The sequence below is a fragment of the Arachis stenosperma genome, chromosome 4, assembly GCF_014773155.1.
Source record: "Arachis stenosperma cultivar V10309 chromosome 4, arast.V10309.gnm1.PFL2, whole genome shotgun sequence".
NCBI lineage: Eukaryota > Viridiplantae > Streptophyta > Magnoliopsida > Fabales > Fabaceae > Arachis > Arachis stenosperma.
This window is the reverse complement of record NC_080380.1, coordinates 114,963,423-114,985,983: the sequence shown is the minus strand read 5'-3', so window position 1 is coordinate 114,985,983 and position 22,561 is coordinate 114,963,423. Positions and strand designations below refer to the sequence as shown.

The 22,561-nt window shown below is 37.3% G+C and overlaps 1 protein-coding gene and 1 non-coding gene across 2 annotated transcripts; both read right to left on the bottom strand.

The window, feature by feature from the left end:
- Positions 1-152: 152 nt before the first annotated feature.
- LOC130975353 (uncharacterized) lies at positions 153-3,599 on the bottom strand. Its single transcript, XM_057900160.1, has 3 exons — positions 1,411-3,599; positions 560-955; positions 153-339 (listed from the first exon to the last, which is right to left on the bottom strand). Exons 1-3 carry the CDS (start codon positions 3,597-3,599, stop codon positions 153-155), a joined length of 2,772 nt encoding a protein of 923 aa, XP_057756143.1.
- Positions 3,600-19,666: 16,067 nt separating this feature from the next.
- On the bottom strand, positions 19,667-19,770 carry LOC130977617 (small nucleolar RNA R71). The gene has a single exon (XR_009085303.1). It is a non-coding gene; the product is annotated as a small nucleolar RNA R71 (small nucleolar RNA).
- Between the last annotated feature and the right edge of the window lie 2,791 nt (positions 19,771-22,561).

Below are 22,561 nucleotides of genomic sequence, written 5' to 3'. Positions count from 1 at the left end.
CCCTTTCTCCATTTTGCATAGACAAAATAATAACAATGAATAAAATGCTAATTAAATAATAATTAAATGAGCATAATCAACTGAAGCAAGTAATTAACTAAGCAAAACAACTAAGGAAAGTGGGTTGTTTAGGATTCTACCAAAAAAACTTGTCAAGATGTTTCAGAGTCAAGGTCCTCCATGTACTCATATTTGCTTTCCTCGTCTTCCTCACAATATTGTTTGGCAAACATGTTTGGATCCATATCTATAATAGTTGCTTGTAGATCATTCCTCACTAGATCAATTTCGCCATTATCATTTGGAAGACTTGGAATCACTTCAGGTTCGCATGGCTCCCTTGCATATATTATGGGGAAATCAGACTCAAGGTCATCACTTACCCTAAATAAATCTCTTGGAATTGTTTTCATAATATAGTGCTTGTCACTGACATATGGTTCTTGCACATAAAAGTATTGGTTTACTTGAGATGCCAGCACAAATGGTTCTTCTTGGTAGCATTTTTTTATTGAAATACACATATGAAATACCAAAGTTGTCTTTTGTAACTGTATACCACTCACACTTAAACAAGACTACCTTAAATTGGCCATAATAATCTAACTCAAACATATCAACTATTCTATCATAGTAGGCTACTTTTGCTTCAATTGGTTTCTTATCTTTCACACTAGCAAAACTAGGCGTCAATGCCTCTAATGTGACACCACTATTTTGAGTTTTACGTCTCGCATCACGGTGCCTTGTATGGAACCTATACCCATTGATAATATAACCTGAAATTCTTTTTGCAACTCGATTTGGACCCCTAGCGAACCCTTTTGCCCAACCAGGCACATCCTTTTTCATGGCACGAATTTTAAACCATTCTGAAAATTGTTGACTGCGGTCCTTGGCTTTCTCCCACTTTGTTCTTCGTGGATTGTTATCATTAACTGCCTCCTCATGCTCTCTGAAGAGATTAAATATTCATAGTCTTAGTTGTTAGTAAGGTTAAATATGATGATTGAGATCTAACAAATGATAATGAATAGAATAAAATATCTCATGTAGACTTCGATCTTATCATAATTGTTTAGGATGTATGCATGACCTTGTATTTCTGATTTTTCATCTAAAATAAATAAATCTCCCATTCTTTCACCAAGAGGACATCCTTTGCATGGAAACAAACTAGGAGTTTGCACCTCATCTGAAACACACTCATCATTGTTCCAAGGGATTCTATTAAATCTTGTATGAACATCTTCATGCAAATATCTTGAGCAAAAATTTATACACTCATTCGCCAAATATCCTTCGGCAATAGATCCTTCTGGACGACTTCTATTATGAACATATGATTTTAGTGTGCACATATACCATTCAACAGGGTACATCCAACGATACTAAACTGGACCACCTAACCTCACCTCATTTGCCAAATGAATAGGCAAGTGCACCATTATGTCAAAAAAGTTAGGAGGGAAAATTCTCTCCAATTGGTATAATGTCTCAGCAATCTCTGCTTCTAAGTTAACTACCTCATCCAGGCTAATTACCTTCTGACATATTCGGCGAAAAAATGAACATAATCGAACTAGAGCGATGGCAACATGGTCAGGAAGTATGCTCTTGATTGGTACTTGCAACAAGTAATGCAACATGAAATAAGCATCATGGGTCTTGTAACCAGAAATCTTCTTTTCTCTTTCATGCACACATCGAGCAATATTGGAAGCGCTACCGTCTAGTAATTTTGCCGCTTTCAACACACTACAAAAGATTATTTTCTCTGCTGGAGTCATTGAAAAGCATGCCTTTGCTAACTTAGTTTTTTTTCCATCCTTCGTATCTTTTGGTTGAAGGTTTTTCCTGATACCCATGTCTTTAAGGTCAAAACGAGCAACTGCATGATCTTTTGTCTTTCCGGGAATATCTAAAAGAGTTCCAATTATGCTATCAACTATATTCTTCTCTATGTGTATGACATCAAGGTTGTGTCTAAACATGTTGGACTTCCAATATGGTAAATAAAAAAAGATTGACCATTTTTTCCAATTTGATATGCCATTCTTTGATCTCTTTTGCTTCTTTCCAAAAGAATTATCTACCTCTCGCAATATATCAAATACAGCTGAACCTTCTAATAACTGCGGTGGAGACCTGAGTTCAATTTTTCCATTGAAAGATCTTTTGTTATGCCTCCATGGATGATTCACGGGTAAAAACCTTCGGTGATCCATATAAATAGTCTTGTGACTATGTTTCAGATAGATAGAAGAAGTCTCATCATTACAACATAGACAAGCCAATTTTCCCTTTGTACTCCACCCAGATAACATAGCATACGCAGGGAAGTCATTAATTGTCCACAAAAGGCATGCTCTCATGTTGAATATTTTGTTTTCTTTCGAATCATATGTTTCGACACCTGACTCCCATAATTCTTTTAATTCTTCAATCAACGGTTGAAGATAGACATCAATGTCATTTTCCGGTGATTGTGGTCCAAGAATGAGTAAAGATAGCATAAAATAATCAGGCTTCATGCTCATCCAAAGGGGTAGATTATACACCATCAGAACAACAAGCCATGTACTGTGTGTACTGCTCAAAGTTCGGAATAGATTGAATCCATCGCTTGCTAACCCAAGTCTCACATTACGAGGCTCCTTTGCAAAATCTTCATGTCGATTGTCAAATGCTTTCCAAGATTCACCATCGGCAGGATGCCTTAAGGACCCGTCTTTAACACGCTCATTGTGATGCCAAGACATAGCTTGGACAGTTCTTGTGCACATAAAAAGCCGTTGAAGTCTGGGAATCAAAGGAAAATACCTTCGAGTTTTCGCAGTAACTTTGCGAGGCTTTCTAGATGAGGTAACATCATCCTCTTCTTCATGATGCTCAATATAACAGGATGTTCCACAGACATGATAAGATGAGTCATTCTCATACCCGTTCCGATACAACATGCAGTCATTGCGACATGCATCGATCTTTTGGTAGTCAAGACCCAAGTTCTTCACCATATTCTTGGTTTTATCAAAAGAAATAGGAATATTCAAATATGGCATTGCTTCTTTCAATAATTCCAAGAGAGAAGTAAATGACGCATTACTCCAACCATGCAAGCATTTTAACAAGTAAAGACGAATGGTAAAGGATAATCTTGTGAATCCTTTACACCCGGGGTATAGTTCTTGGCTTGCCTCGTCTACCAATTTATAAAATTCCTTTGCACATTCGTTAGGCCCCATGTTTTGTCCGTCAACTTGTGTATTATCTCGAAATCTATCACGTAACAACTCATCAATGTTATCATTGCAGTTATATTCACCGCCTATGTCACTGTCAATATCCATAGCAAAAAGTGATTCCCCATGATTAAACCACCACCTATAACCTTTTACAAAATCGTGGCATATTAGATGATCATATACGTCATCTCTCTTTAACCAAAATATATTACAACACTTTGCACAAGGACATTGAATTTCTTCCCCTTGATGAACTCCTTTTGATGAGAAAGCAAAGTGTAAAAATCTTTCTACACCAACTTGATATTCTTTCTCATGACGTGGTGTATCCATCCAGTCTTTTGACATATCCATCGAAAACCTATATATTTCATGTAGATAGCTAAGTTTCTAAATTGAAGTCCTTACTGTTCGTCTCACTAACTGCAAATCTAGCTTCCTACTTAACTAAGAGACAATATTGTGCAAGCCTCGAAAATACTTTGAAGGCATTAGACATAAAATAACAGAGAAAATTGATTTTAGCAATGCTTAAAGAAGTGCCTAAAGTGATGAGTGCCTCAGGAAAGCACCAAGTTGCACGCATGACATCAATAACAAATTAATAGATGTATTTAAATTTGCATAAACCAACCTTAATTACTGTCTTAATTCGTTCCACAACAGTAATAAAGTGGTAGCACAGCAGAAGTAGAATTAGAGAGGTAGCAGCGTCAGCAAACAGCTACTCAGCAGCAGCAGATTATTATATTACCACAGGAGCAGCAGAACAAAGAAGTGGCAGTAGTAGTGGATAGATAACTATCGAAAGCCTGAACAAAAATAGATTAAGACTTAAGTAAATATTAAAATATAAATATGTTTAATATTTTTTAGTATAAATAAATCATTTTTTAACAAATAAATTTTATTAGTAATTATTCACATGTTCGATCATGAGATAAAATGAAACAATTATTTCTCCTCAAGTGGCTCCAAACATCTAACACTATAATAAGCTACATTGAAACCCAAACAGCTAATTAAAAATAGCAAGAAAGTAGAATGTCCTTAAATGACCTAATTCATTTAATAGTATTTAATAGCATTCCCAGTTTTAAAATATTATTTTTCTAAATCTATTTTTTCTTAGACAAAAAAGTGAAGGGATAACCATTTTATTTAAAGCTTTTTTTCTATATAAAAGAATTATACAACAAAACTTACTTAAGTTGGTCAAGTAATTAATTTATTGTCTATTTAAGTAAGTGTTAAAAATTTGAGTTCCTTCTTATATATATAATAATCTATTGGCTAACAACAAATTTTAAAAATAAATTTGTGACGAATTAGTTCTTACCCTTATAAATTGAAAGATGCTATGAAAAATAAAAAACTATATATAATTTTATAAAAAAATAGAATGACATTATAATTATAAATATAAATAAATGATATAAAGAGAAAAGGAAGAAGAACAGTGGAATGTGGATGTATGTGCTCCAATTTATGTGACGTGGAAAAAAAAAAGAAAAAAAAAGAAAAAAGAATAATGAAAGTTTTATGTTCAGTGTGGATGAAGCTACTACTTTGGTCCAGGCTCCACACCTTAAAACTAAGCAATAAACTGCAAAATCTGTGACTAATGGCAGAGAGGACTGAGTTGGGAATGACAGAGACGAAGGCACCAGCAGGGAGGAAGGACCAAAGCCAAAACAGTGGAACCTCTTCAAACTTGTTCTTCTTCTCTCTCAATAGCTTCAGTGTTGTTAGTGGTTGTTACTGCAAAATAATACTTCCAATGTTATTCTATAAATTTTCAGGCTTTTTTTTTGCTAAAAGAAAAAAAAAGGACGTGTGTACTATACTTGAATTAACAATAGACAATATAATAATAGTGCATGATTGAGAAATGCAAATACAAATTCAAATGGTTGTTCAGAATTTCAAATTATATTAGATAATGGCAGCACAATGCAAGCATCAGAAACCACATCAAAGTAGGGACATAATGTTTTCTATCACAAATAAATGAATAACCTCAATCTCTCAGAATTAGCAGAAATCCTTCTCATTGTTGCAGAAATCCTTCTCATTGAAAACATCAATTTAATTTCTATTTACTTTCAGATATCCAATGTTTTAGGCCACAGTTTCATGTGCTTTTGTACAATGTGAAATTAATTTAATTATTTACTTAATAGTGAAAAGAAAATGAAAAATAAGATCCATGAATAATTGTTGCAAAAGAATCCAAGTGCAATTGCATGATCACACAACAATTTCCCAATGCCAAGCAAATTTAGGCAAACACCCCCCCCAAAAGAATCCAAGAATGAACATCATATATGCATGCATAGAAAGTGAGCAGAAGAGGAAATGCAAATTGAGAAATCAGCAGCAGCCAATGATTAAGGATGTAATGAGCATGAATGCATAATAAGCACAAAGAATCGCAACAAGAAAACGAGTTGCTAACACATGGCACGAAGCACCAACACTTATTAAACAACAGCAGTAAATAGCATGTTTCCCAGGTTCAAGTAAGCAGCAAACAGAATTCATATGACTTAACCAGTTCCACAAACTGAAATCATTGCAGTTCATATAATATGGACCAAGCAACAAGCAGAGCAGAACTCAGCAACAACAAACCAAGAAAAAGTAATGAAACAGTAACACTTCTACAGCATCTATTTTGGACAATGAAAAAAAATAAAACAAACAGCAATCACAAGTCCAGAATTCAACACCAAAATAGCACAATAAACAAGTTCATCCAGGGTAACTTTCAGAGGAAAGACAAATTCATTCCGAACAGCAGCAGTAAACAAAACAAAACCTACATCCACTAACCAGTCCAGATTTTCTAACCACCTAATTCAACTAAACTAAATTAGTTGAACTAAACAAGCTAAACAGAATGAGCTAAATCGGATTAATCAAATAGAAATAAAATCAAATGAGATGAAAGAGAAACCTGGGAAGCAGGGAATTGGAGCAGGGGAAGGGAAGGGAAAACAGTAAAATCAGCAACAGCCAATGATTAAGGATGTAATGAGCATGAATGCATAATAAGCACAAATAATCGCAACAAGGAAACGAATTGCTAACACATGGCACGAAGCACCAACACTTATTAAACAGTAGTAGTAAATAGCATGTTTCCCAGGTTCAAGCAAGCAGCAAACAGAATTCATATGACTTAACCAGTTTCACAAACTAAAATCATTGCAGTTCATATAATATGGACCAAGCAACAAGCAGAGCAGAACTCAGCAACAACAAACCAAGAAAAATTAATGAAACAGTAACACTTCCACAGCATCTATTTTGGACAATGAAAAAAAATACAACAAACAGCAATCACAAGTCCAGAATTCAACACCAAAACAGCACAATAAACAAGTTCACCCAGGGCAGCTTTTAGAGGAAAGACAAATTCATTCCGAACAGCAGCAGTAAACAAAACAAAACCTACATCCACTAACCAGTCCAGATTCTCTAACCACCTAATTCAACTAAACTAAATTAGTTGAACTAAACAAGCTAAACAGAATGAGCTAAACCAGATTAATCAAACAGAAATAAAATCAAATGAGATGAAAGGGGAACCTGGGAAGCAGGGAATTGGAGCAGGGGAAGGGAAGGAAAAACAGTAAAATAGGGTCTAGTAGTGGCTCTTAACAGAATCTTGGACAAGTGCCCCGAGAGTGCCATGTTGAAAAAGAACAAAGGTAACTAATTAGTTCAAATAAATGACATCATATCAAGTATTGATAAGTAAGACAATTGTATGATTATCTTAAAATTCATTCACGAAGTCACGGTCCACCAATAGAAATGACATCATATAAAGTCAGTAACTTAAAACCTCTTCTGGGGAAAGCTAATAATAAAGAAGGCCATTAGTGGTGAAAATATTTTTTAGGCAAAAGGAAAAAAATAGTGAGAATTAATGGAATACCAAAACCAGCAAGAAAACACACTTTTTATCTGACTTCAGCATCTTTCATCAGAAGCGAGTTTTTATGCAAAGTGGAGAGAAGAATCCAAAACAAAATACAATTGACGCTAATAAGTAACGTTAAATAGTCCTTAAACCGGGACAGAAAGTTTGAACCATGTTAGATAACATTTATATTTAATAGAAATGAGTGACGTTAGTCCCTTAAAATGAGCATGGGAGTTTCAACCATATCATCTCACAGACGCACACACACACACTGGCACATATAATCACTTAACAAGCATCAAGTGGAGAACTAAAAAGAAATAAAAAAATGCTGAGATGCTGGTCTTAACAATACAACTATTTTAGGCTCCCAGGCCACCATTGTATTATTCAAGACACACAAACAAAGTGATGATGAAATAATGCTCATTCATCATCGTCCATACAAATTAAGTAATACTCTTAACTTAAAAAACACCGATCCACCAAATAAAATTAAAATTAAAATAACTAGTTTAAAATTAAAATTAAAAACATCAATTTAATGTACTTAAATAATGAGATTAATATTTGGTTCTAGTCAACTTCTATAATTCGATTCATCAGCATAAAACATGGTTTTGACTTCAATCATTCACAACTGCACAAGGAAGAAGATAGATTTTACTCTTTCTGACACCAACACGAGTAAATTACAGAAGCCTTGTGTCTCACGTGGCTGAGACATTTCATTCATCATCATCAGCATTCATCATAGTAGGAAAATGTTCATGGAATCCATTATTACCCGCGAACAACATATATTAACAGTCAACATAAGATGTCGAAAATCATAGGAGAATATAGTGAATAGAGTGCACCTTTGTGGCTTTGTCATTCCAGAAAAAAACCACGTACGTCCACAGCATCGCAAGCAACGCGTGTTCAGCATTATCATTTAACCAAGAAGGAACATGCGAGCAGAGAGAACGAATCAGGGGAAAATGAAAATGGAAAGGGAAAGCCCTAAAAGTAAAAACAATAGAAAAATCGAGAAAATAAAAAGAGGAAAATCGATCATACCTTTGGATTCGAGGGCTTGGAGGAGAAGAAGAGGGAGGAGCTTGCCGTCGCCCATGTTTGCTGGAGCTTGAAGGTGAACAGAGAGATCCACAATGATTCGAAGAAGAACAAGAAAGAGAAGAAGGGTATGAAGATTAACAAGATGAAGAAGAAGTGTTTTCCATCAGTGACGAAGGCGAAGGCGAAGGGTGAAGGGTGAAGGGAGGAGCTCTTCTGATCCAGGCGAGTAGTTTTGAAGGTGAAAGAGAGATTAGGGTTAGTGGTTTCGAAGGGGAAAGAGAGATTAGGGTTGGGGGCCGGGTTTGGGCCGGGTGGTGCACGAAATTGCAGTCATACTTTTGCAATTCCGCACAACTAACCAGCAAGTGCACTGGGTCGTCCAAGTAATACCTTACGTGAGTAAGGGTCGATCCCACGGAGATTGTCGGCTTGAAGCAAGCTATGGTTATCTTGTATTTCTTAGTCAGGATATCAATAATTATCAGGTTTAATTGTGAAAAAATAAAAGAATATGAAATAAGTACTTGTTTTGCAGTAATGGAGAACATGTTGAGGTTTTGGAGATGCTCTATCTTCTGAATCTCTGCTTTCCTACTGTCTTCTTCTTCATACACGCAAGGCTCCTTCCATGGCAAGCTGTATGTAGGGTTTCACCGTTGTCAATGGCTACCTCCCATCCTCTCAGTGAAAATGTTCAATGCGCTTTGTCACAGCACGGCTATTCATCTGTCGGTTCTCGATCATGTCAGAATAGAATCCAGTGATTCTTTTGCGTCTGTCACTAATGCCCCACAATCGCGAGTTTGAAACTCATCACAGTCATTCAATCCCTGAATCCTACTCAAAATACCACAGACAAGGTTTAGACCTTCCGGATTCTCTTGAATGCCGCCATCAATTCTAGCTTATACCACGAAGATTCTGATTAAGGAATCCAAGAGATATCTACTCAATCTAAGGTAGAACGGAGGTGGTTGTCAGGCACACGTTCATAGGTGAGAATGATGATGAGTGTCACGGATCATCACATTCATCAAGTTTAGGAACAAGTGATATCTTAAAATAGAAGCAAGCGTCATTGAATGAAAAACAGTAGTAGTTGCATTAATCCATCAAGACACAGTAGAGCTCCTCACCCCCAACCATGGGGTTTAGAGACTCATGCCGTAGAAGGTACAATATGAAACGTGTAAAGTGTCATGAGATGAAGATACAATAGCAAAAAGTCCTATTTATAGTGAACTAGTGACCTAGGGTTTACAAGAATGAGTAAATGACGTAAAAATCCACTTCCGGAGTCCACTTGGTGTGTGCTTGGGCTGAGCATTGAAGCTTTCATGTGTAGAGACTTTTTCTGGAGTTAAACGCCAGCTTTTGTGCCAGTTTGGGCGTTTAACTCCAACTTTTGTGCTAGTTCCGGCGTTAAACGCTGAGAATTCTGAAGCTGATTTGGAACGCCGATTTGGGTCATCAATTCTTGAGCAAAGTATGGACTATTATACATTGCTGGAAAGCCCAGGATGTCTACTTTCCAACGCAATTGAGAGCGCACCAATTGAGTTTCTATAGCTCCAGAAAATCCACTTCGAGTGAAGGAAGGTCAGAATCCAACAGCATCTGTAGTCCTTTTTCAGCCTCTGAATCAGATTTTTGCTCAGGTCCCTCAATTTCAGCCAAAAAATACCTGAAATCACAGAAAAACATACAAACTCATAGTAAAGTCTAGAAATGTGATTTTTAATTAAAAACTAATAAAAACATAATAAAAACTAACTAAAACATACTAAAAATATACCAAAAACAATACCAAAAAGCGTATAAATTATCCGCTCATCACAACACCAAACTTAAATTGTTGCTTGTCCCCAAGCAACTGAAAATCAAACAGGATAAAAGGAAGAGAATATATTATAAATTCCAAATTATCAATGAAACTTAGCTCCAATTAAATGAGCGGGACTAGTAGCTTTTTGCCTCTGAACAGTTTTGGCATCTCACTTTATCCTTTGAAGTTTAGAATGACTGGCATCCATAGGAACTCAGAATTCAGATAGTGTTATTGATTCTCCAAGTATAGTATGTTAATTCTTGAACACAGCTACTTTATGAGTCTTGGTCGTGGCCCAAAGCACTCTGTTTTCCAGTATTACCACCGGATACATACATGCCACAGACACATAACTGGGTGAACCTTTTCAGATTGTGACTCAGCTTTGCTAGAGTCCCCAATTAGAGGTGTCCAGGGTTCTTAAGCACACTATTTTTGCTTTGAATCACGACTTTAACCGCTCAGTCTCAAGTTTTCACTTGACACCTTCACGCCACAAGCACATGGTTAGGGACAGCTTGGTTTAGCCGCTTAGGTCAGGATATTATTCTTGTAGGCCCTCCTATCCACTGATGCTCAAAGCCTTGGATCCTTTTTATTTTTACCCTTGCCTTTTGGTTTAAAGGGCTTTGGCTTTTTCTGCTTGCTTTTTCTCTTTCTTTTTTTTTCTCTTCTTTTTTTTTCTGCTTCAAGAATCAATTTGATGATTTTTCAGATCCTCAATAACATTTCTCCTTTTCCATCATTCTTTCAAGAGCCAACAATTTTAACATTCTTAAAACAACGAATTCAAAAGACATATGCACTGTTCAAGCATTCATTCAGAAAACAAAAAGTATTGTCACCACATCAAACTAATTCAACTAGTTTCAAAGATGAATTCAAAATCCTGTACTTCTTGTTCTTTTGTGATTAAAAACATTTTTCATCTAAGAAAGGTAATTGATTCATAGGACATTTATAACTTTAAGGCATAGACACTAAGACACTAATGATCATGTAATAAAGACACAAACATAGATAAACATGAAGCATAAAAATTTGAAAAACAGAAAATAAAGAACAAGGAAATTAAAGAACGGGTCCACCTTAGTGATGGCAGCTTGTTCTTCCTCTTGAAGATCATATGGAGTGCTTTTGAGCTCGTTTGGGTCTCTTCCTTGTCTTTGTTGCTCTTCCCTCATAGCTTTTTGATCTTTTCTAATCTCATGGTGGATGATGGAATGCTCTTGGTGCTCAATCCTTATTTGTCCCATGTTAGAGCTTAATTTTCCTAGGGAGGTATTGATTTGCTCCCAATAGTTTTGTGGAGGGAAGTGCATCCCTTGAGGCATCTCAGGGATTTCATGATGAGGAATTTGCTCAAGCTTTTGTTTGCTCCATCCTTTTCTTAGTGATGAGCTTTTGAGATGAATCTCTCCATCTCTCAGACTCAGAGGTAGAAGCTTTTGCCTTCCCTTTCCTCTTTATAGAGGTTTCTCTGGCCTTAAGTGTCATACATGGTTATGGAAAAACAAAAAGCAACGCTTTTATCACACCAAACTTAGAAGGTTGTTGTGCCTCTGTCCCAACACTGCACCAATGGCATGGTCACTAGCATCACACATTAGTCCAAATGGTAATGTCCAGTCTGGTGCAGAGATGACTGGTGCTGTGACCAGCTTAGCTTTCAGAAGGTCAAACGCCTGCAGACACTCCTTATCAAAGATAAATGGCGTGTCTGCAGCTAGCAGATTACTCAGAGGTTTTGCAATTTTTGAAAAATCCTTTATAAACCTTCTGTAGAATCCTGCATGCCCCAAAAAGCTTCTGATTGCCTTAACATTGGTAGGTGGTGGTAATTTTTTAATTACTTCAACTTTAGCTTGATCCACCTCTATTCCCTTGTTTGAAATTTTATGCCCAAGAACAATCCCTTCAATCACCATAAAGTGACATTTTTCCCAGTTTAAAACTAGGTTGGTCTCTTGGCATCTTTTCAGAACAAGTGCTAGATGGTTAAGGCAGGAGCTGAATGAGTCTCCAAATACTGAAAAGTCATCCATGAAGACTTCCAGAAATTTCTCTACCATATCTGAGAAGATAGAGAGCATGCACCTCTGAAAGGTTGCAGGTGCATTACACAGACCAAAAGGCATCCTTCTGTAGGCAAACACTCCAGAAGGACATGTGAATGCTATTTTCTCTTGGTCTTGAGGATCTACTGTAATTTGGTTGTAACCTGAATAGCCATCCAAAAAGCAATAATATTCATGACCTGCTAGTCTCTCTAGCATCTGGTCTATGAATGGTAAAGGAAAATGATCCTTCCTGGTGGCTGTATTGAGCCTTCTGCAGTCAATACACATACGCCACCCAGTAACTATTCTTGTAGGAACCAGTTCATTCTTTTCATTATGAACCACTGTCATGCCTCCTTTCTTGGGGACAACGTGGACAGGGCTCACCCAGGGGCTATCAGAAATAGGATAAATAATCCCAGCCTCTAGTAACTTAGTGACCTCTTTCTACACCACCTCCTTCATGGCTGGATTTAGCCGCCTCTGTGGTTGAACCACTGGCTTAGCATCTTCCTCTAATAGGATCTTGTGCATGCATCTTGCTGGGCTAATGCCCTTAAGATCACTTATGGACTACCCAAGAGCTGTCTTGTGTGTCCTCAGCACCTGAATTAGTGCTTTCTCTTCCTGTGGATTTAAAGCAGAGCTTATGATCACCGGAAAAGTGTCACCTTCTCCCAAAAATGCATATTTCAGGGATGGTGGTAGTGGTTTGAGCTCAGGTTTAGGGGATTTATCCTCTTCCTGAGGAATTTTCAGAGGTTCTTTTATTTCCTCTGGTTTCTCCAAATCAGGCTGAACATCTTTAAAGATGTCCTCTAGTTCTGATTCGAGACTCTCAGTCATATTGATCTCTTCCACCAAGGAGTCAATAATATCAACGCTCATGCAGTCATTTGATGTGTCTGGATGCTGCATAGCTTTGACAACATTTAACTTGAACTCATCCTCATTGACTCTCAGGGTTACTTCCCCTTTTTGGACATCAATGAGAGTTCATCCAGTTGCTAGGAAGGGTCTTCCTAGAATGAGGGTTGCACTCTTGTGCTCCTCCATTTCCAGCACTACAAAGTCAGTGGGAAAGGCGAATGGCCCAACCTTGACAATCATGTCCTCAATTATGCCTGATGGGTATTTAATGGAGCCATCAGCAAGTTGAAGACATATCCGGGTTGGTTTGACCTCTTCAGTCAAGCCGAGCTTTCTGATAGTGGATGCAGGGATTAGGTTGATACTTGCCCCAAGGTCACATAGAGCTGTCTTGGTACAAGCACCTTCTAATGTGCATGGTATTAGAAAGCTTCCTAGATCTTTAAGCTTTTCTAGTAAGCTTTTCAGAATGACTGCACTGCATTCTTCAGTGAGAAAAACTTTTTCAGTTTCTCTCCAACCCTTCTTATGACTTAAGATCTTTTTCATGAACTTAGCATAAGATGGTATTTGCTCAAGTGCCTCTGCAAACGGAATCTTTATTTCAAGAGTCCTGAGATAGTATGCAAAGCGGGCAAATTGTTTGTCTTGTTCCGCTTGGCGGAGTTTCTGAGGATAAGGCATCTTGGCTTTATACTCTTCAACCTTAGTTGCTGCAGGTTTATTTCCTACAGAAGTGGTTGGAGAAGCCTGGTTAAGGGGGTTGTTATCAGCACTTGCAAGTGTCTGACCCCTTTGTGGCGTTTGAACGCCAGACTTGGCTACCCATTGGGCGTTTAACGCCACTTTCTTACCCTTTTCTGGCGTTTGAACGCCAAAATCATTCCTCTCTGGGCTCTTACTGTCCTCAGAGGGATTTTGGGTAATGATTTGGTTATCCTCTGTTAGTTGTTCCTTTCTTGGCTTTTTGCCACTTTGAGCTGAATTATTCAATGTCTTCCCACTCCTTAGTTGAACTGCTTGACATTCTTCTATTATCTATTTAGATAGCTGCTGTTTTGTCTTATTCAACTGTGATTCTATATTCTTGTTAGCAATTTTGGTTTCTTGGAGCATCTCTTTAAATTCTGCTAACTATTTTGTCATCAGGAGTAATTGCTGATTAAGCTCAACAATCTGTTCTTGAGGATTAGGATCAGTAGTTACTGCCATAGCTTCTTCTTTTATAGAGGACTCACTGCTTGAGTATAGATGTTGATTTCTAGCAACAGTATCTATGAGCTCTTGGGCCTCTTCAATCGTCTTCCTCATATGTATAGATCCACCAGCTGAGTGGTCTAAAGACATCTGAGCTTCTTCTGTAAGCCCATAGTAGAAGATGTCTAACTGTACCCACTCTGAAAATATTTCAGAGGGGCATTTTCTTAGCATATCTCTGTACCTCTCCCAGGCATTATAAAGGGATTCATTATCCTCTTGTTTAAAGCCTTGGATGTCCAGCCTTAGCTGTGTCATCCTTTTTGGAGGGTAAAATTGATTCAGGAATTTGTCTGATAACTGTCTCCATGTTTTTATGCTTGCTGTGGGTTGGTTATTCAACCACCTCTTAGCTTGATCTTTTACAGCAAATGGAAATAGTAATAATCTGTAGACATCCTGATCCACCTCTTTATCACGTACTGTGTCAGCAATTTGTAAGAACTGTGCCAGAAACTCAGTAGGTTCTTCCTGTGGAAGACCGGAATACTCGCAATTTTGCTGCACCATGATAATGAGTTGAGGATTTAGCTCAAAGCTGCTTGCTTTAATGGGAGGTATACAGATGCTACTCCCATATGCAGCTGTAATGGGGTTAGTATATGACCCCAGAGTCCTTCTGGACTGCTCAATTCCACTTAGGTCCATGATGGAGAAAGGGAGATGATGCGGATATTATTTTATTTTTATTTTTATTTTTATTTTTTTATTTTAATTAAATGTGACCGAAAATAAATAAAACAAAATAAATTGAAGATAAAATAAAACTTTCAAAAATTAGAAGGAAATGCAATAAAAGCAAATTGAAAACTAAATTAATTAATTGATTAAAAAGATTTTGGAAAGAGCAATAAAAAAGATATGATTGAAAACTGTTTTGAAGAAGATGTGCTTAAGAAGATATGATTGCAAAAAAAAAAAAAGATATGATTGAAGAAATTAAAAGATATGATTTAAGGAGATATGATTGCAATTTAAAAAGATATGATTTTGAAAATCTTTGACTAAATTAATGCAAAATTTCGAAAATTATGAATAAAATAAGGGAAAGATATTTTTTTGATTTTTTTAAAATTTAATGAGGGAAGAGAAAAACAACAAATCGACACTAAACTTAGAAATTTTAGGTCAAAACAAAGAGAACAAACAAGAAAACTTTGAATGTCAAGATGAACACCAAGAATACTTTGAAGATCAAGATGAACACCAAGAACAAATTTTTGAAAAATTTTTAAGTGAATAAAAGCACAAAAGACACCAAACTTAAAATATGAAACTAAACTCAACTAAAAGCCTCTAAACCAACAAAAATAAAATATTCCTAATCTAAGCAACAAGATAAACCGTCAGTTGTCCAAACTCGAACAATCCCCGGCAACGTCGCCAAAAACTTGGTGCACGAAATTGCAGTCACACTTTTGCAATTCCGCACAACTAACCAGCAAGTGCACCGGGTCGTCCAAGTAATACCTTACGTGAGTAAGGGTCGATCCCACGGAGATTGTCGGCTTGAAGTAAGCTATGGTTATTGATGAGCGGATAATTTATACGCTTTTTGGCATTGTTTTTATATAGTTTTTAGTAAGTTTGAGCTACTTTTAGGGATGTTTTCCTTAGTTTTTATGTTAAATTCACATTTCTGGACTTTACTATGAGTTTGTGTGTTTTTCTATGATTTCAGGTAAATTTTGACTGAAATTGAGGGATTTGAGCAAAACTCTGAAAAAGGCTGACAAAAGGACTGCTGATGCTGTTGGATTCTGACCTCCCTGCACTCGAAATGGATTTTCTGGAGCTACAGAACTCCAATTGGCGCGCTCTCAACGGCGTAGGAAAGTAGACATCCAGGGCTTTCCAGCAATATATAATAGTCCATGCTTTATTCGAAGATTGACGACGTAACTTGGCGTTAAACGCCAAGTTCATGCTGCTGTCTGGAGTTAAACGCCAGAAAAACGTCATGATCCGGAGTTAAACGCCCAAAACATGTAATAACTCGAAGTTCAACTCCAAGAGAAGCCTCAGCTCGTGGATAGATCAAGCTCAGCCCAATCACACACCAAGTGGGCCCCGGAAGTGGATTTATGCATCAATTACTTACTCATGTAAACCCTAGTAGCTAGTTTAGTATATATAGAACATTTATCTATTGTATTAGACATCTTTGGTCTCAGTTTTGTATTATTCTTCATCTTAGGAGATCATTGATCACGTTTTGGGGGCTGGCCATTCGGCCATGCCTGAACCTCTTTCACTTATGTATTTTCAACGGTGGAGTTTCTGCACACCATAGATTAAGGGTGTGGAGCTCTGCTGTACCTCAAGTATTAATGAAGTTCTATTTTCTTTTATTCAATTCCTCTCTTATTCTTATTCCAAGATATTCATTCGTACCCAAGAACATGATGAATGTGATGAGTTAGATAACCCTCATTATCATTCTCACTGATGAACGCGCGTGATTGACAACCACTTACGTTCTACATGCAACCGAGCTTGAATGCGTATCTCTTAGATTCCCCAACAGAATCTTCGTGGTATAAGCTAGATGGATGGCGGCATTTATGAGGATCCGGAAAGTCTTACCTTGTCTGTGGTATTCCGAGTAGGATCCTGGGAATCCGGAAAGTCTAACCTTGTCTGTGGTATTCCGAGTAGGATTCCGGTAATGAATGACTGTGACGTGCTTCAAACTTGTAACCTGCTGGGCGTTAGTGACAGACGCAAAAGAATCAAGGGATTCTATTCCAGTAGGAGTGGGAACCAACCAGTGATTGGCCGTACTGTGACAGAGTGCGTGAGCATTAGCTTTCACTGCGAGGATGGGATGTAGCCATCAACCATGGGTGATGCCTCCAGACTGATTAGCTGTGCGAGTGACAGCCGCATAGGATATTTTCCCGAGAGGATGAAAGTAGCCACAGCTGATGGTGAACCCCTATACAAAGCTTGCCATGGAAAGGAGTAAGAAGGATTGAGTAGAAGCAGTAGGAGAGCAGGCGTCCTTGGGCTCTACAGCATCTCCATCCGCTTATCTGAAATTCCCACCAATGAATCTGCATAAGTATTCTATCCCTTTTATTATTCCTTTTTATTTATTATTTATTCCAATAATCACAATTACCCTTTAATCTCCCTAACTGAGATTTGCAAGGTGACCATAGCTTGCTTCATACCAACAATCTCTGTGGATTCGACCCTTACTCACGTAAGGTTTATTACTTGGACGACCCAGTACACTTGCTGGTTAGTTGAACGGAGTTGTGAAAATAAACAGTGCCCTAAGAGTAAACTCACCAAAGTATAAAGAACATGTGATCACAATTTCGTCCACCAAGTTTTTGGCGCCGTTGCCGGGGATTGTTCGAGTATGGACAACTGACGGTTCATCTTGTTGCTCAGATTAGGTAATTTTCTTTTCAAAAATCTTTTTCAAAATTTTTCTTTTCTTTTTCGTTTTTTTTTCAAAAATATTTTCGAAAAAAAAATTAGAAAAAAAAAATCCAAAAAATTAGAAAATCATAAAAATCAAAAATATTTTGTGTTTCTTGTTTGAATCTTGTGTTGATTTTTAAGTTTGGTGTCAATTGCATGCTTTAAAAATTTTCTTGCATTTTTCGAAAATCTCATGCATTCATAGTGTTCTTCATGATCTTCAAGTTGTTCTTGACAAGTCTTCTTGTTTGATCTTGATGTTTTCTTGTTTTGTGTCTTTTGTTGTTTTTCATGTGCACTTTTGCATTCATATTTTCCATGCATTAAAGATTTCTAAGTTTGGTGTCTTGCATGTTTTCTTTGCATCAAAAATTTTTCAAAAATATGTTCTTGATGTTCATCATGATCTTCAAAGTGTTCTTGGTGTTCATCTTGACATTCATAGCATTCTTGCATGCATTCATTGTTTTGATCTAAAAATTTCATGCATTAAGTATTTTTGTTGTTTTTCTCTCTCATAATTAAAAATTCAAAAATCAAAAAATATCTTTTCCTTATTTCCCTCCAAAATTTCGAAATTTTGGGTTGACTTGGTCAAAAAAATTTTTAAAATTAGTTGTTTCTTACAAGTCAAGTCAAAATTTCAATTTTAAAAATCTTATCTTTTCAAAACCTTTTTCAAAAATTATATCTTTTTCATTTTCTTTATTATTTTCGAAAATTTTAAAAATATTTTCAAAATCTTTTTCTTATCTTTCTATCATTTTTTCGAAAATATGCTAATAATTAATGTGATTGATTCAAAAATTTGAAGTTTGTTACTTTCTTGTTAAGAAAGGTTCAATCTTTAATTTCTAGAATCTTATCTTGTAGTTTCTTGTTAGTTAAGTCATTTTAAAAATTAAATATTTTTCAAAATATCTTTTTCTTAAAACTTTTATTTTATCCTTATCTTATCTTTTTCAAAAATTTTATCTTTTTCAAAATTTGATTTCAAAATATCTTATCTAACTTCCTATCTTCTTATCTTTTTCAATTTTGATTTCAAATCTTTTTCAATCAACTAACTAACTTGTTGTTTGTTTCTTATCTTTTTCAAAACCACCTAACCACTTTTCCCTCTCTAATTTTCGAAAACTCTCCCTCTCTTTTTCAAAAATTCTTTTTGTTTTAGATTTTAATTTTAATTATATTTTGTCTTTAATTTTCGAAAATTACTAACCTCTTTTTCAAAAATTATTTTCGAATTTTCTCCCTCTCTTCTCTTCCTCTTCTATTTAATTAATTAATTACTAACACTTCTCTTCACCTCTCTTCATCCAAAAATCCGAATCCATCCTTCTTCTTTCTTATACCCCCTTTCTTTTTCTACTAACATAAAGGAATCTCTATACTGTGACATAGAGGATCCCTCTTCTTTTCTTGTTTTCTTCTCTTTCATATGAACAGGAACAAGGATAAAGGCACTCTTGTTGAAATTGATCCAGAACCTGAAAGGACTCTGAAGAGAAAATTAAGAGAAGCTAAATTACAACAATCCAGAAACAACCTTTCAGAAACTTTCGAACAAGAGAAGGAGATGGCCGAAAATAATAATAATAATGCAAGGAGAATGCTTGGTGACTTCACAAAGCCAACATCCAAGTTTGATGGAAGAAGCATCTCCATTCCTGCCATTGGAGCCAACAACTTTGAGCTTAAGCCTCAACTAGTTGCTTTAATGCAACAAAACTGCAAGTTTTATGGACTTCCATCTGAAGATCCCTATCAGTTTTTAACTGAGTTCTTGCAGATCTGTGACACTGTAAAGACGAATGGAGTTGATCCTGAAGTCTACAGACTCTTGCTTTTCCCTTTTGCTGTAAGAGACAGAGCCAGAGTATGGTTGGATTCACAACCCAAGGATAGCCTGGACTCATGGGATAAGCTGGTCACTGCCTTCTTGGATAAATTCTTTCCTCCTCAAAAGCTGAGCAAGCTGAGAGTGGATGTTCAAACCTTCAAACAAAAAGATGGTGAATCCCTCTATGAAGCTTGGGAAAGATACAAGCAGTTGACCAAAAGATGTCCATCTGACATGTTTTCAGAATGGACCATATTAGATATATTCTATTATGGTCTCTCTGAATTTTCGAAAATGTCATTGGACCATTCTGCAGGTGGATCCATTCACCTGAAGAAAACGCCTGAAGAGGCTCAAGAACTCATTGACATGGTTGCAAACAACCAGTTCATGTACACATCAGAGAGGAATTCCGTGAATAATGGGGTACCTCAGAAGAAAGGAGTTCTTGAAATTGATGCTCTGAATGCCATATTGGCTCAGAACAAAATGTTGACTCAACAGGTCAACATGATCTCTCAAAATCTGAATGGATTGCAACATGCATCCAACAGTCCTAGAGAGGTAGCTTCTGAAGAAGCTTATGATCCTGAAAACCCTGCCATGGCAGAGGTTAATTACTTAGGTGAACCTTATGGAAACACCTATAACTCATCATGGAGAAATCATCCAAATTTCTCATGGAAGGATCAACAAAAACCTCAACAAGGTTTTAACAATGGTGGACGCAACAGGCTGAATAATAGTAAGCCATATCCATCATCTTCTCAGCAACAGACAGAGAATTCTGAACAAAATACTTCTAATTTAGCTAATATAGTCTCTGATCTGTCAAAGGCCACTTTCAGTTTCATGAATGAAACCAGATCTTCCATCAGAAATCTGGAGGCACAAGTGGGCCAGCTGAGTAAGAAAGTTATTGAAACTCCTCCCAGTACTCTCCCAAGCAATACAGAAGAAAATCCAAAAGGAGAATGCAAGGCCATTGATTTAATCAAAGTGGCCGAATACAATAGGGAGGAGGAGGACGAAAATCCTAGTGAGGAAGACCTCCTGGGACGTCCCTCAAGCAAGAAGGAGTTTCCTATTAAGGATCCAAAGGAATCTGAGGCTCATCTAGAGACCATAGAGATTCCTTTAAATCTCCTTCTGCCATTCATGAGCTCTGAAGAATATTCATCCTCTGAAGAGAATGAAGATGTGACTGGAGAACAAGTTGCTCAATACTTAGGAGCTATCATGAAACTGAATGCCAAGCTGTTTGGTAATGAGACTTGGGAAAGTGAACCTCCCTTGCTCATTAGTGAACTAGATACTTGGATTCAGAGAACTCTACCTCAAAAAAAACAAGATCCTGGCAAGTTCTTAATACCTTGCACCATTGGCGCCATGAGCTTTGAAAAAGCTCTATGTGATCTTGGGTCAGGGATAAATCTTATGCCACTCTCTGTAATGGAGAAGCTGGGGATCATTGAGGTACAACCTGCCTTGTTCTCATTACAATTGGCAGATAAGTCCATAAGACAAGCTTATGGAATAGTAGAGGACGTGCTAGTAAAGGTTGAAGGCCTTTACATCCCTACTGATTTCATAATCCTAGACACTAGGAAGGAAGATGATGAATGCATCATCCTAGGAAGACCTTTCCTAGCCACAGCAGGAGCTGTGATAGATGTCAACAGAGGAGAGTTAGTCCTTCAATTGAATGGGGACTACCTTGTGTTTCAGGCACATGGCCATCCCTCTGTGACAAAAGAGAGTAAGCATGAAGAGCTTCTCTCAGTTCAGAGTCAAGAAGAGCCCACACAGTCAAACTCTAAGTTTGGTGTTGTGAGGCCACAACCAAACTCTAAGTTTGGTGTTCAAACCCCATATCCAAACTCTAAGTTTGGTGTTGGGACTACACACTAAATTGACCTGATCACCATGTGGCTCCATGAGAGCCACTGTCAAGCTATTGACATTAAAGAAGCGCTTGTTGGGAGGCAACCCAATTTTATTTATCTAATTTTATTTTATTTTGTTTCTTTGTTATTTTTGTGTTTTATTAGGTACATGATCATGAGGAGTCACGAAAAAAATCAAAAAAAAAAATTAAAAACAGAGTCAAAAACAAAAGAAAAAAATTTTCACCCTAGAGGTAGCGCAGACTGGCGTTCAACGCCAGTAAGATGCATCTGTCTGGCGTTCAACGCCAGAACAGAGCACCATTCTGGCGTTGAACGCCCAAAACAAGCAACAACCTGGCGTTAAACGCCAGGATGGTGCACGAAGAGGACAATCTGGCGCTGAACGCCAGAAACAAGCATGAAACTGGCGTTCAACGCCAGAAACATGCATTACATGGGCGTTGAACGCCCAGAACATGCACAAATGGGCGTTTGAATGCCAGGATGATGCATGGAGGCATGTTACATGCCTATATGGTGAAGGAATGGTATTTGTTTTCACCTCAGGATCTGTGGACCCCACAGGATCCTCACCTCAGGATCTGTGGACCCCACAGGATCCCCACTTAACATATTCACACCTTACCTCCTAATCCTAGTTTTTGTGAATGTGATTACTCTTCCCCAATGTCACACTTCCCAACATCTTCTTCATCAATCACCTCAATTCCTCTTCCCAATTACCCCATTCACCATTCACATCAACCCCCTCTTCCCCATAAACCCCACCTACCTCCATAAAATTCAAATTCACTTTCCCACCCATTCCCACCCAAATTGGCCGAACCTATACCCTCCCCTCTCCCTATAAATAACCTCCCATTCTTCTTCATTTTCACACAACAATAACCCTTCTTCTCACATATAGCCGAACCTACTTCTCCCCCTCTTCACCATATTCTCTTCTTCTTCTTCTTCTACTTTTCTTTTCTTTCTTGCTCGAGGACGAGCAAAATTTTAAGTTTGGTGTGGTAAAAGCATAAGTTTTTTTTGTTTTTCCATTACCAATGGCACCTAAGGCCGGAGTTTCCTCAAGAAAAGGGAAAGGGAAAGCAAAAGCTTCCACCTCCGAGTCATG